At 43.1% G+C, this 12,805-nt stretch overlaps 2 protein-coding genes across 5 annotated transcripts in view; both read right to left on the bottom strand.

The window, feature by feature from the left end:
* Positions 1-7,836, bottom strand: part of LOC129810664 (C3 and PZP-like alpha-2-macroglobulin domain-containing protein 8) — a 47,554-nt gene extending 39,718 nt beyond the window's left edge. Inside the window, exons 1-5 of one of the 2 annotated variants that reach the window (XM_055861404.1) lie at positions 7,185-7,836; positions 4,641-4,792; positions 3,640-3,662; positions 2,937-3,102; positions 167-219 (exon numbers count right to left, since the gene is read on the bottom strand). In XM_055861404.1, the coding sequence (XP_055717379.1) occupies positions 167-219; positions 2,937-3,102; positions 3,640-3,662; positions 4,641-4,792; positions 7,185-7,264 (474 nt within the window). In that variant the 5' untranslated portion in view covers positions 7,265-7,836. The remainder of the gene's footprint in view (positions 1-166; positions 220-2,936; positions 3,103-3,639; positions 3,663-4,640; positions 4,793-7,184) is intronic. The other variant, XM_055861403.1, reaches the window with a different exon arrangement.
* A 1,013-nt stretch (positions 7,837-8,849) lies between these two features.
* On the bottom strand, positions 8,850-12,497 carry sac3d1 (SAC3 domain containing 1). 3 transcript variants are annotated; one of them, XM_055861405.1, is made up of 4 exons: positions 12,407-12,497; positions 11,615-11,996; positions 11,243-11,519; positions 8,850-9,921 (listed from the first exon to the last, which is right to left on the bottom strand). In XM_055861405.1, the coding sequence occupies exons 1-4, from the start codon at positions 12,433-12,435 to the stop codon at positions 9,458-9,460; spliced, it is 1,152 nt and encodes a 383-aa protein (XP_055717380.1). In that variant the 5' UTR covers positions 12,436-12,497; the 3' UTR covers positions 8,850-9,457. The 3 variants fall into 3 exon arrangements, with proteins under 3 accessions (XP_055717380.1, XP_055717382.1, XP_055717381.1); XM_055861407.1 differs by lacking the exon at positions 12,407-12,497 and adding an exon at positions 12,273-12,391; XM_055861406.1 differs by lacking the exon at positions 12,407-12,497 and adding an exon at positions 12,099-12,244.
* Between the last annotated feature and the right edge of the window lie 308 nt (positions 12,498-12,805).

Genomic DNA, 12,805 nt, shown 5'->3' with positions numbered 1-12,805 from the left:
CATTTGAAGCCGCTACACATCAAAAGAGAGGAGGCCAGCTGCTTGGCATCAAGGCCCACTGACACACATTAGGTCAACACACCTGATTCTCATAATTCATATCCCATCCATTTCCTGTAAGTGGGTGTGATGTCTTGGCTTTGATGTGAGAGACTGGTTGCATTACCTTGTCATTGGCCGGCCTCAGATCCGGAGTGACAGAGTACACGTTGATGAGCACTGGATTGAGAGGAACAGATTATTACAAACTTTAATGCATTTTTTTATGTAGAGTGGAATAGACAATCCATGTCATTAGCTTTTCTCCTGGGCTGCTATTAAGACATAATGGCCTATGAGTAAATCTATCTACTGTAGAAGGTTTATGCCAATGGTTGATACTAAATTCAAAATGGAAAAATGGAATTCAAAAAATATAGAACCAGGAACAGATATAGCCCTTGGTTCACTCCAGACTTGACTGCCCTTGACCAGCACAAAAACATCCTGTGGCGTACTGTACTTGCATCAAATAGCCCCCGTGATATGCAACTTTTCAAAGAAGTTAGGAACCAATATACAGGCAGTTAGGAAAACTAAGCAAGCTTTTTTAACAGAAATTTGCATCCTGTAGCACAACCTCAAAAAGGTTCTGGGATACTGTAAAGTCCATGGAGAATAAGAGCACCTCCTCCCAGCTGCCCACTGCACTGAGGCTAGGAAACACTGTCACCACCGATAAATCCAAGATAATTGAGAATTTCAATAAGCATTTTTCTACAGCTGGCCATGCTTTCCACCTGACTACCCCTACCCCGGTAAACTGCCCTGCACCCCCCAGAGCAACTCGCCCAAGCCTCCCCCATTTCTCCTTCACCCAAATCCAGATAGCTGATGTTCTGAAAGAGCTGCAAAATCTGGACCCCTACAAATCATCTGGGCAAGACAATCTGGGCCCTCTCTTTCTAAAATGATCTGGAAAAAATTGTTGCAACCCCTATTACTAGCCTGTTCAACCTCTCTTTCGTATCGTCTGAGATCCCCAAAGATTGGAAAGCTGCCGCGGTCATCCCCCTCTTCAAAGGGGGAGACACTCTAGACCCAAACTGCTACAGACCTAAAGATTGTTGCCACCCCTATTACTAGCCTGTTCAACCTCTCTTTCGTATCGTCTGAGATCCCCAAAGATTGGAAAGCTGCCGCGGTCACCCCCCTCTTCAAAGGGGGAGACACTCTAGACCCAAACTGCTACAGACCTATATCTATCCTACCCTGCCTTTCTAAGGTCTTCGAAAGCCAAGTTAACAAACAGATCACTGACCATTTCGAATCCCACCATACCTTCTCCGCTATGCAATCTGGTTTCCGAGCTGGTCATGGGTGCACCTCAGCCACGCTCAAGGTCCTAAACGATATCATAACTGCCATCGATAAGAGACAATACTGTGCAGCCATATTTATCGACCTGGCCAAGGCTTTCGACTCTGTCAATCACCACATTCTTATCGGGAGACTCAACTGCCTTGGTTTTTCAAATGACTGCCTCGCCTGGTTCACCAACTACTTCGCTGATAGAGTTCAGTGTGTCAAATCGGAGGGCCTGTTGTCGGGACCTCTGGCAGTCTCTATGGGGGTGCCACGGGTTTCAATTCTCAGGCCGACTCTCTTCTCTGTATACATCAATGATGTCGCTATTGCTACTGGTGATTCTCTGATCCACCTCTACGCAGACGACACCATTCTGTATACTTCTGGCCCTTCTTTGGACACTGTGCTAACTAACCTCCAGACGAGCTTCAATGCCATACAACTCTCCTTCCGTGGCCTCCAACTGAAAGTAAAACTAAATGCATGCTCTTCAACTGATCGCTGCCCGCACCTGCCCGCCCGTCCAGCATCACTACTCTGGACGGTTCTGACTTAGAATATGTGGACAACTACAAATACCTAGGTGTCTGGTTAGACTGTAAACTCTCCTTCCAGACCCACATTAAGCATCTCCAATCCAAAATTAAATCTAGAATTGGCTTCCTATTTCGCAACAAAGCATCCTTCACTAATGCTGCCAACCACCCTCGTAAAACTGACTATCCTACCGATCCTCGACTTCGGTGATGTCATTTACAAAATAGCCTCCAACACTCTACTCAACAAACTGGATGCTGTCTATTACAGTGCCATCCGTTTGGTCACCAAAGCCCCATTTACTACCCACCACTGCGACCTGTACGCTCTTGTTGGCTGGCCCTCGCTTCATACTCGTCGCCAAACCCACTGGCTCCAGGTCATCTACAAGTCTTTGCTAGGTAAAGCCTGCCTTATCTCAGTTCACTGGTCACCATAGCAGCACCCACCCGCAACACACGCTCCAGCAGGTATATTTCACTGGTCACCCCCAAAGCCAATTCCTCCTTTGGCCGCCTTTCCTTCCGATTCTCCGCTGCCAATGACTGAAACGAACTGCAAAAATCACTGAAGCTGGAGACTCATCTCCCTCACTAACTTCAAGCACCAGCTGTCAGAGCAGCTCACAGATCCTTGCACCTGTACATAGCGCATCTGTAAATAGCCCATCCAACTACCTCATCCCCATACTGTATTTATTTATTTTGCTCCTTTGCACCCCAGTCTCTCTACTTGCACATTCATCTTCTGCACATCTATCAATCCAGTGTTTAATTGCTATATTGTAATTACTTCGCCACTATGGCCTATTTATGGCCTTACCTCCCTTATCTTACCTCATTTGCACACACTGTATATATACTTTTCTTCTACTGTATTACTGACTATATGTTTGTTTATTCCATGTGTAACTCTGTGATGTTGTTTTTGTCACACTGCTTTGCTTTATCTTGGCCAGGTCGCAGTTGTAAATGATAACTTATTCTCAACTAGCCTACCTGGTTAAATAAAGGTGAAATACATTTTTTAAAAAGGGCCTGGGAGATTGAGACCTTTGTGTTTGGGCTTGTAGACTGGCTTATCCGTCTGGATGAAGACGGCTGTGCCCTTGCTGTCCACAGTGACAGTGGTGTAGTTGTGGAAGATATATCCCCCCTCAGTAATGTGGCGATTCCCCCACACCTTCAGATGGGCCTGACCTCTCAGACCAGGAGGGACCTGGAACCAGGAAGGACACATACAGTATATCTTCAGGGTGCGGTACCTAACACAACACCACACCACACAGAGCAGTGGCAAACCAGATGCTAAAGTGCTTATCTAACACAGTGGACAATACAAGCCTATATTTCATAAAGACAGGGGTGGGGGTTAGAGGAATGGGAGGAATCAAGTCGTGCATGTTGGATTGATCCATTCCAGCCTTTGGGGGCTACAGACCCTTACATGCACATAAACAGATGTTGCATATTATATTGAGGCTGTTACCTTATTCCAAATGAATGTGCAAAAAGGCAGATGTTCACATACAAATGATGTTAGTGTTGTTCTGTATGTCGTTTGTGGAATGCGGACAAACTGAATGGGATCTCACTACTGCGCAGCTGGAGCCACAACCATTTCAATGCATTTCAAATGCACTCTTGAAACAACAATTGCGTTCTTTATTTATAACTCTACACAACAAAGACCTGATATAATCAACTGATGAATGATAGATAAAAATGCTGTTAAACACAATGACGTTGCTCTCACCTTTAATTTGATTGTACCTTTGTCTGAAATGGAGAAAAGGGAATCAAATCAATCAGTAAAAGTACACACAAAACCAAGTAAAACCTTCTCTCAAAATGATTAAGCTCTTGTGATTGAGGTGTGGTTTGATTCAAGGAACATTAACTCGTTTCAACACCGGTCCTTGAGGGGCACATTGTATACCGGTTTCCGTCCTTGCCGTTTACAGTAATCAAGAACCTTAGTTATATAATGTTTGGTTATACTGTACTTTAGGCTCAGCCACAAGTCCAATAGCGTTTGCTGGCCAAGAGTACTTAGCACTAATGAACGTAATTTGCGAACCGAGGACGCACCGATTTTACATGTAGAATCGTGTTTACACGTAGAATCGAGTGACAAATGTCTGAACGATTGGCAGACGAACGCTAGATCCACATTCGGTGCGATGTGTGGCTCAGTTGGTAGAGCATGGCGCTTGCAACGCCAGGGTTGTGGGTTCGATTCCCACGGGGGACCAGTACAAAAAAAGTATGAATGTATGTACTTGTAAGTCGCTCTGGATAAGAGCGTCTGCTAAATGACTTAAATGTAAATGTATGTGTGCAAACATTTAGATACATCACAATAACCAGTTATGTGAAATCTCAATTTTACAGTTATCAATGAATTGCCAGAGGAAAGGAAAACCAGTGGAACTGGAGCGATGCACTCTGCAGGAAATACAGCTACAGACTCTTTCAATGAAGTGCTGAAGTCCCATTAGTAGTGCTGTCAAACAAAGCCCACATAGATATACACAAAAGCCTGGTTAGACAAGCCAGGCTTTGCCCTAAACCCCCTATCATAAGAAACATCCGTTAAGGGCCCTGTGAGGTCAGGAGTTTACACTCAACCCGACAGGTCAGGGATCAATCAGCCTCAAACTGTCCCCTGTAAGAGTGTGTGTGTAATCCACTCTCAGTGTGTGTAGGGAAAGATGGTGTGTTTTTCTACGTCAGCATGTGTGTGTGGGTCCTCACCTAGCACAGTGCCATGGCTGTGTGCCACCGTCTCACCCTTCACAGAGAGCTGGACTTGGACATGCGTCTCCTCCACAGCGTTGAAGATGGTGATGCTCAGGGCCTCCTCCACGCCAGCGCGGAAAACTGAGGGAGCAGCAATAAGGTAACCCCTAGTGACCAGGACAAAGAGTGGGCTTGGTCAACAAACAGTGGGCCAGGGAAACTTTTGATCAGACAGTACTTCAGCCAGTGGTTCACAACTCTGGTCCTTGAGGTCTTGCTGTTTTTTACAGGTTCTGATAAATAATTCATTCTCATCCCACTATGCTTCCAACAGCACCCAATATCAACACACCAGTGGCCCCAACTTCACCCTCCTCCTGCCCTCCAAATATGGCTGTTCCTAAGGCAGTATTGACGCGCACACATGCACACAAATACACCTCAAGGGATTTGTAAAGTGAGATGAGGTTTAACTGCGAGGTTAGCAGCGACACAGTACCTGTCAGCCAACACGGCTCTGCTCTAGTGTTCTCTTTGGGTGGTCTGAAACCACTTCTGATGTAACCTTATAGTCGTTGGTTTTTTAAACATAACCAACAAGATTCCAGACAGTCATTCTGATATTTAGTTGAGGGAAGACGGCTGTCAGAAGGGTTGGAGGCCAAAGGACATCCTCAGATGCACATAAACATTCTAAAAGTCCAATTAAACTTTGACCAATAGTTGGCAAAAGACCACCATAAATGAGAGCAAGGGGTTCAACTGGCTTTAGATTGGAGACATACTTGAGTTTCCATGTTGTTCTTTTATCACACTATTACATTACAATTGCTACGGTGTTATTACATGCTCATTTCACCTTTTCATGAGTGAAACTCAATAGAAATGTGATTACATTATTTAAAAAGCAAGTTCTGTTTGTCATTCAGGTGACAATTCTTCCAGACCTGGGAGCTCTCTTAAACTTAAATCGAGATCACCCAAACTAGAATGAGCATGGAATCCACCAACGCAATTGCATGTCTGAGTGTCCGATCATGTGTTTAGCATTACAGTGCTGGGAGCCAGAGGCTATCTAAGGCTATCTAAGTCCAAGAGTCATGAGAAAATCCCTTGGATAAGGGGGGCTTTGAGAATAGCAAGATAATATGAGGAAATTGACTCTCAGGGTTTGATCTGTAGCAAGTTCAATCATCTCTTTGATAGGCCTGCGTCAGGTGCTGAGGACCATGCTCACTTTAGTCACACAGGCAGATGCACTGAACTCACAGTGGTTTCTGCCTCAGAATTCAGTCTCCAATGCTTGAAGACTGATGTTCTTTTGTTAGGAACGCTGGTATTAGTCCTGTAGCATTCTCTATGGTGTGGTGTTGTGGCCTCAGCACAGCTTGTAACCCTTCACAATTAACACAGCCAAATTCTCCACTGTTCAGGATTAAGCTCTGTCATACTGTTGACAGCAGCCCAACTGATAGCATCAAAGAGCCCAAAGTCAAACGAATTTCAGTAGAACTTTTTGTCCAACACAGGGAGGTGGAGGAAATAGTGGTATGGTACTATAGTGACCATAAGGTGTTAACTGTGGAGGATAGTTTTCCATTCATAGGAAATAATATGTACACAAATCAAGTAAAGCATTTCATTGCTCTTAGACTGTAAGCTTTTTGTCATTTTCTTCTCCTACCAGAGATAATGGTATATGAATGGTGTATTGTAAAATAAAACATTTACTGTTTTCTTGTTGTAAATGGGCTTTAAAACACTTCCCGAAGCAGAACAGGAGTCCTGATGGACCAATTTTATACAAATTACTTTCTTTTTAACTGTTTAAATTTCAATAGTGTCGTTTATGCGAATAGGGAGTAGGTGAAAACTAATGAGAAAAACACAAACTTTTATCAGGGTTGATATTTGCTGCAAAGTACTACAACAAAGTACTGCAAAGTACTACAACGAAGTACTGCAAAGTACTACAACGAAGTACTGCAAAGTACTACAACGAAGTACTGCAAAGTACTACAACGAAGTACTGCAAAGTACTACAACGAAGGCACAAATAAATAAACAATTGGGGCTCAACCATTCGATTTACATCATATAACCCAAATGTCGTCTGCTTATGGGACATAGTATCATGTATAAAGCGTTGTAATAACATTTTAGAATTTTAAAAATCCCATACTTCATGTGAAAACGTGTCGACAGCATCATCAATCCAACCGCAACTAGGGCGCTGAACGTGTCAAGTGAGTTCGATACATTGTTTCACGTTCTTTGCATAATGAACAAACCCTCTTTATAAATCCATGTCATTCGATTTTTCCAAACAATCCTGAATTCATTCCGCAAATGCAAAATTCAGCTAGTACTGAAAATGAAGGGAAAAAACAATACAAATACAAAACAATGCGATGTGTAAAAGTAAAAATGTTTGCAATAAATTAAGTAGTGATTGATCTGTTAAACTAGGAATGAGCAGAGTTGAAACAGTGTGGTTTTGCGTATTACAGTAAAGATGGCAACATGCTCATTTACAATAGAATTAGGTCAACCACTTACTGTCTTTCTTGTGCATAACTTCTGACGATGCAGATGAATAAAGTCCACGAGATACACGCTGTCCAGCAGGACCTCCACATTCTCAATGTTACCCCAGTTTGCTGTGACGAGAGTTCTAAAGTCGCTCAGAGTTATAAAGTTCAGACTTTCACTCAACGCTTCAAATGTACAGTAGCTTCGACCAGCCTCTCATTCTTACGTAGCCTATTCATTGAGGTACTAATGTGTGAGCGCCAACTTCTGCCTCGAATCGGCAAGCAAGGATCATGTTATCAGCATCCCACTTCGAGAAATCCCGTTTCGGGGCAACTGGCTTTTTCCGTCAGAGCTCAAGGCACATAGACAGTCCTCTTTTTGCGTGCCTGATTCACCCGCCTCAGTTTCGTTCTCTCATATAACAGCATTACAGATTATTAGTGTCCTCCCATCCCCTGAAATGTAGCACGATAGAAAATAGATCATGTTTATACATTTATTTCCAGAGCCTTGGTGTTGTCCCTTTCTTCTCCAACTGTGCCTCCTCGCCTCCTTGACGTTTCAAAGCTTTTGTCACGGCTGGTTCGAGTCAGAACAGCTCCTATAGCCTAGCTCAGGGGTTCCCAAGCTTTTTCACTCCGGGGCCCCTCTTCCAGAATTCACCCCGCGCGCGCACGCGCCACGTCTATTTCTATGAGCACAGCACTGTTCATGACACAAACTGCTTGTTGGTGGAAATAATTTAAAACTTAACTCCTGCAATTCTACACATTTTGTCATGGGTGAAAAATAAAATGTTGCAGTTTTAAAGCTACATTTCTTGCAATTTTATACATTGTGTCATGTCTAATGTGTATTCATGTGATACGACCAGTTGATCTGGACATTTGACAATGCCCCTGGCCTGAACAACAATAAAAATACAACTAAGCCCCTGCTTCCAATCTGTAAATAGCACACCCGACTACCTCATCCCCATATTATTACTTACCCTTTTGCACCCCAGTATCTCTACTTGCACATCATCATCTGCACATCTATCACTCCAGGATTAATGCTAAATTGTATTTTTTTCACCTCTATGGCCTACTTATTGCCTACCTCCCTACATTTGCACACACTACATAGATTTTTCTTCGGTGTTATTGACTGTACGTTTGTTTATTTGTAACTCTGTTGTTTTTGTCACATTGCTTTGTTTTATCTTGGCCAGGTCGCAGTTATAAATGGTTCTCAACTGGCCTACCTGGTTAAATAAAGGTGAAATAAAAATAAAATAAATAATTGTAACAGTCTGGAGTAAAATCTCTTTGCAGTTGGCATTACATTTTGTACTAATCAGTGTTGTCTACTTAGCAGTCTAATTAATACAGGCATGATGTTTGATTAACCTGACATAGAAGTGATCCAAGTATGAATATGATTAGTTGCATACATGCAATATTGATGAAAACCCTCTTAACTTGGGTATGTGAACTAATGTTAGAAATATCAGGGTAGTTCAAATTAATCTTTGTCGCAGTCATAATATGCGTTTCAATGCTTGCAGTGCTCACACTCTCCAGATAAACCTTTAGCCCCCTCAAGTGGCAAATTGTGAGCACTGATAAATGTAACAGTCTGGACAATCAATTCCATTGAATGAGCACTTGCATACAGTCTTCCAGCGCTTCATACAATTCACAAGGATTCATTAGAAAGACAGCAATTGTATTTACCCCTTTAGTTATAGGAAAACAGCCTGTCACAACCGCTCTAGCCTCACATGACCATCCTTCCAAATGTTGTTTCATTGACTCATGTGAGAAGCCTGAACTTCTAGGCTACACCCACTCATACTCAACCACTGCAGCACACACAAAATGTCAATAGCACTGGCAGAGAAGTAAAAATGCATGAAAGAAAGACTAAACTCTTTAAAAAATAGTTGCTTAATTTTAAAACCATAGGCAGCAGAAGTCAAAAACAATTATAGATACAGTGTATATATATATATATATATATATACACACACACACACAGTATAAAACATGGCAATTCGTGTGGTTCTCTATATGACATACATTTCTTGTATGATTGCTGATCTATCATAATGAAATGTTTGATTTGTCCAAAAAAGCAACTTAATAATCATACATTTTTATGTGTAAATGTAAGGTGTCAATGTTACGAGAACATTCACAATTCACATTAAAACAAGTTTATTTAGAAAACTTAAAAATCTATAAAATCAAGTGCATCTCAGTCTTCTTGGAGCAGGCAGGCCGCAGTTTATCCAATGTCCATGTCTGGTCATATCAAGTGCAGCCATGAATGATGCTTCCAACAGTGAGATCCCTCTGCTTCCTGTCCACCAGATCATGAAAGTGTGCACACTGAAGCTTCCCAGCCTCTGGCTCAGTGAAGGAGGTCTTGGAGAAGACCACAGAGTCCCCATGGACTTCCAGCCCATGGGCCTGGCACAGCTGGTTGGTGAGGGGGACGTCTAGGGCCAGGATGTGGGCCAGCTTGTGGAGGGGGAAGCGGCAGTTCTTGCTGCTGTGTCCGTGGCTGTAGATCAGCAGCAGGTCCCTGCGACAGGTCTCTAGGTGCCGGTGCAGGGCACAGCTCTGCAGGAAGTCCAGACTGTGGGCCAATCGGAGGAGTCGTACAGGGTTGCGTTCCATGAAGGCCCGGCTCACTGACAGGGCCAGATGCATGACAGGGGAGGAGCGTATCCGCTCTGGCAGCTCCATGGTGTGCTGTGTGGCACGGCTTGAACCTGGATATATTATACAGGAAATATGAGTCTGTTAAGAGAGCAGACAGTGCACAGTAGATCACCGTGAAGATCAACATGTAGAATCGTCTAGAAATTAATATAAAATGACTGATGATGTTCTATGGTCAGAGGCGATAGGACGACCACCTGTTGCTTTTCAGTACACTCGGCTGTCAGTTTCTCTGGCGTTTCCTCTTAGTGAAATTACAAGTCTAATTCGCAGTAACACCATCATTAATCATATGCAGCTCTTTTACACAATATTGGTCCTTTGGCCATTTCCATTTCCTTCATCTCATATGTACCATTGGTGAAACCAAACCTGTCCTCAGAGAGGCTGTGATTCAATTATCTTTAAGAGTCGTGCTCTACATGTCAGCTATTTGTATGAAGACAGCAATTTACCATCCATTTTTTGTGTTTTTTTACTCCCAAACTCCCAGTGGATGTCTCAGTAAGTGAGAGTAAAAAAAAACAAGCTAGAACCTACCCAGGTTGTCTTGTATTTATGTGAACACAATGTTGGCTACAATCCAGGGCCCAGAACGTACGAGTATTTTAACCATACATCTTTCTTACAGCGGGCAAAGATCCAACATGCATTTCCCAAAACACCACACAGAGAACAATCGTACGTTGTTGGAGCATGTGTTGATACGGATAGGATCGAAAGGGTGTGCTGCTCTCAGATCAGCTTTCTCCATTCAAATCTTTCCTTAACATTAGAATTATTTCACAAAACTGATGACAGATCAGCTCCTAGAAAGATATTACCACCTATGGCTGCAAATATTGAGGTGGCTCATCACCAATTTGGCACATCATTGCACCAATGTTAAGCTACACATGAAATATGTTGACAAATTACAGACAGTAGCAAAATAGAACTGATTGAACATTAAATGTATTTTAATACGATTGAAAGGGGCCAATAGCTTACTGTTCATATTTTAATGCAGTTCTTGTTTTTATTTGAAGCATCTTTTTACACATCGCTTGTTTGTATCAACTGCAAAAACATTGGCAACTTTGTATTTGTAGTCAACTTTGTTCTGAAGTTCTCGGCGTCACAGAGACAAATAAACCATGTGATTCTATGTTTAGCGGAGAACTGTGTATAAAGTGAGGTGGGAGGGCAAAAAAAGCATCTAACGACCTGTTTAGTTGTTCGATGAGTGGTCTGTGGCAGGCGTTAGATTATAAGCGTTTAAGTGCAACGTTAATAACAATGGTTTTGGGGAAACAGCTCAGGAATTTACCGACACTAGCGACGAACTTAGCTTAAAGATGCATTTGGGAGACTGGGCCCAGGGCTACTCACCCAGGTTGTAGAGGAGACCGAGGGCCTGGAACTCCTCCTGGTTGGGGTGCTTTCCACTGGTGTAGCATTCCAGCAGCCAGCTGAGGCTCTCCTGCAGGTGGGTGTCATTGATGCGGGGGTCGTAGAGGCGCAGGGGCTCCCCACACAGCCGGTAGGAGGCGTAGATCAGGAAGCGGACTGTCCTCTCCAGCACGGCCACACAGTCAGCACCAGACACCCTCTGGATTATCATATCCTGTCTCACACTGCGCAGCCGGTCAAAGACAAAGTCATACACCTAGAAATGCACAGCACAAGAAGAAATGTGTTAATGAAATGTTGCATAAAATAATATGACAAGATAACAGAAGGCATATAGTGGAGATGACTAGCCTCGGTCCATGGACGCAGTGTTGGGGAGGCAGCGATGTTGTCGACGAGGTAGAACACTGTCTTTAGCAGCACAGCTGGTGGTCGCAGGTCACTAGGTCGAGTGGAGTCCTTCCCTGCTGCAGGTCTAGCATACTCCTTTACCACTCCTGAGGGGTCAGCCGTGGGCCAGCATTCCCGCTCAGTACCTGACAACACCTCAAATCGGTGCAGTAAGTTCTGGGCCTCCCTGTCCTGCAGCTCGCGGATAGGGCACATAGACAGGCAGACACCCCTGGGGATGGACTCCTGCCTCCTCTCCTCTTGCACTTCTCGCCATACCCCCTGGTTGTGGTGTTGCCTCCAATCCCTTTCCACGGGCTGTCCTCTCCTTCTGGAGTGGGAACTATTGAAGAGACATTTTTGATCAAGCCTCAAAATACTATCACTGAGAAAGAAGTGGATAACATTAAATAAGTATAATGGACGCAACACTAGCGGTCCTTACAAAAGCATGTTCATAGCGGGAATGGCATTATTTCATCCTTCTAGCAGCTTTACATGCAAGGCTGCCATTCAAAATAATTAGTACGAAGAAAATGCCAGTCGACTAAGCACTCCCTGAATGTTTAGCTAACGTTAGCTAGCTAGGCTGTGTGCTTGCTTGCCAGTGTTAACTTACTGTACTTGATTCTACATAATACTGTGCAAGATAATTTTCTTATCCATTTTCTACGATGCTACAGATCATTTACAAATTCATCTTAAAAACGTGGATAAACACTTATATTTAGATCAAAACAAACAAAAACTCACACACGACAAGACGCTCTCTTGTTGTTCATTGGTCAACTGTGACGGCAACAACGTCACTTGCCAGAATGAGCCAATCAGCAACAACGAATTCCACATTTATAGGGATGGCTTCTACGTCACATCCGGCGAACGGAACTTTAGCAATAACTTGTCACATGTATCAATTCAGTAACGGTGCTAAAAATGTATCCTTGCAGCAATATCATACGGATACAAATGTTTACAATTGAAACACTTCCGAGGTGACGGAAATGTCTTACAATATCAAGTCATTTGAAAAGCACGTAAAATACATTTAATATTGAGGTATACAATATATAAAGTTTTACAAAACAATTCGCATGTTCAGTAATTAAACTATGTTAATTAACAAAACTATAGACTGTACATGCTATACAA

The sequence above is a fragment of the Salvelinus fontinalis genome, chromosome 14 (genome assembly GCF_029448725.1).
Source record: "Salvelinus fontinalis isolate EN_2023a chromosome 14, ASM2944872v1, whole genome shotgun sequence".
Lineage (NCBI taxonomy): Eukaryota > Metazoa > Chordata > Actinopteri > Salmoniformes > Salmonidae > Salvelinus > Salvelinus fontinalis.
Note: the sequence above shows the minus strand (reverse complement) of the source record. Positions and strands in the feature narration are given on the sequence as shown.

Bases quoted from the DNA above. Each gene is read 5' to 3' on its own strand.
- sac3d1 (XM_055861405.1), bottom strand. From the start codon at position 12,435: ATGAACAACAAGAGAGCGTCTTGTCGTGT. The intron at 11,997-12,406 runs GTGAGTTTTTGT...TCTCTTCAATAG, and splicing joins AAGAGAGCGTCTTGTCGTGT to TTCCCACTCCAGAAGGAGAG. The intron at 11,520-11,614 runs GCTAGTCATCTC...GTGCATTTCTAG, and splicing joins CACTGCGTCCATGGACCGAG to GTGTATGACTTTGTCTTTGA.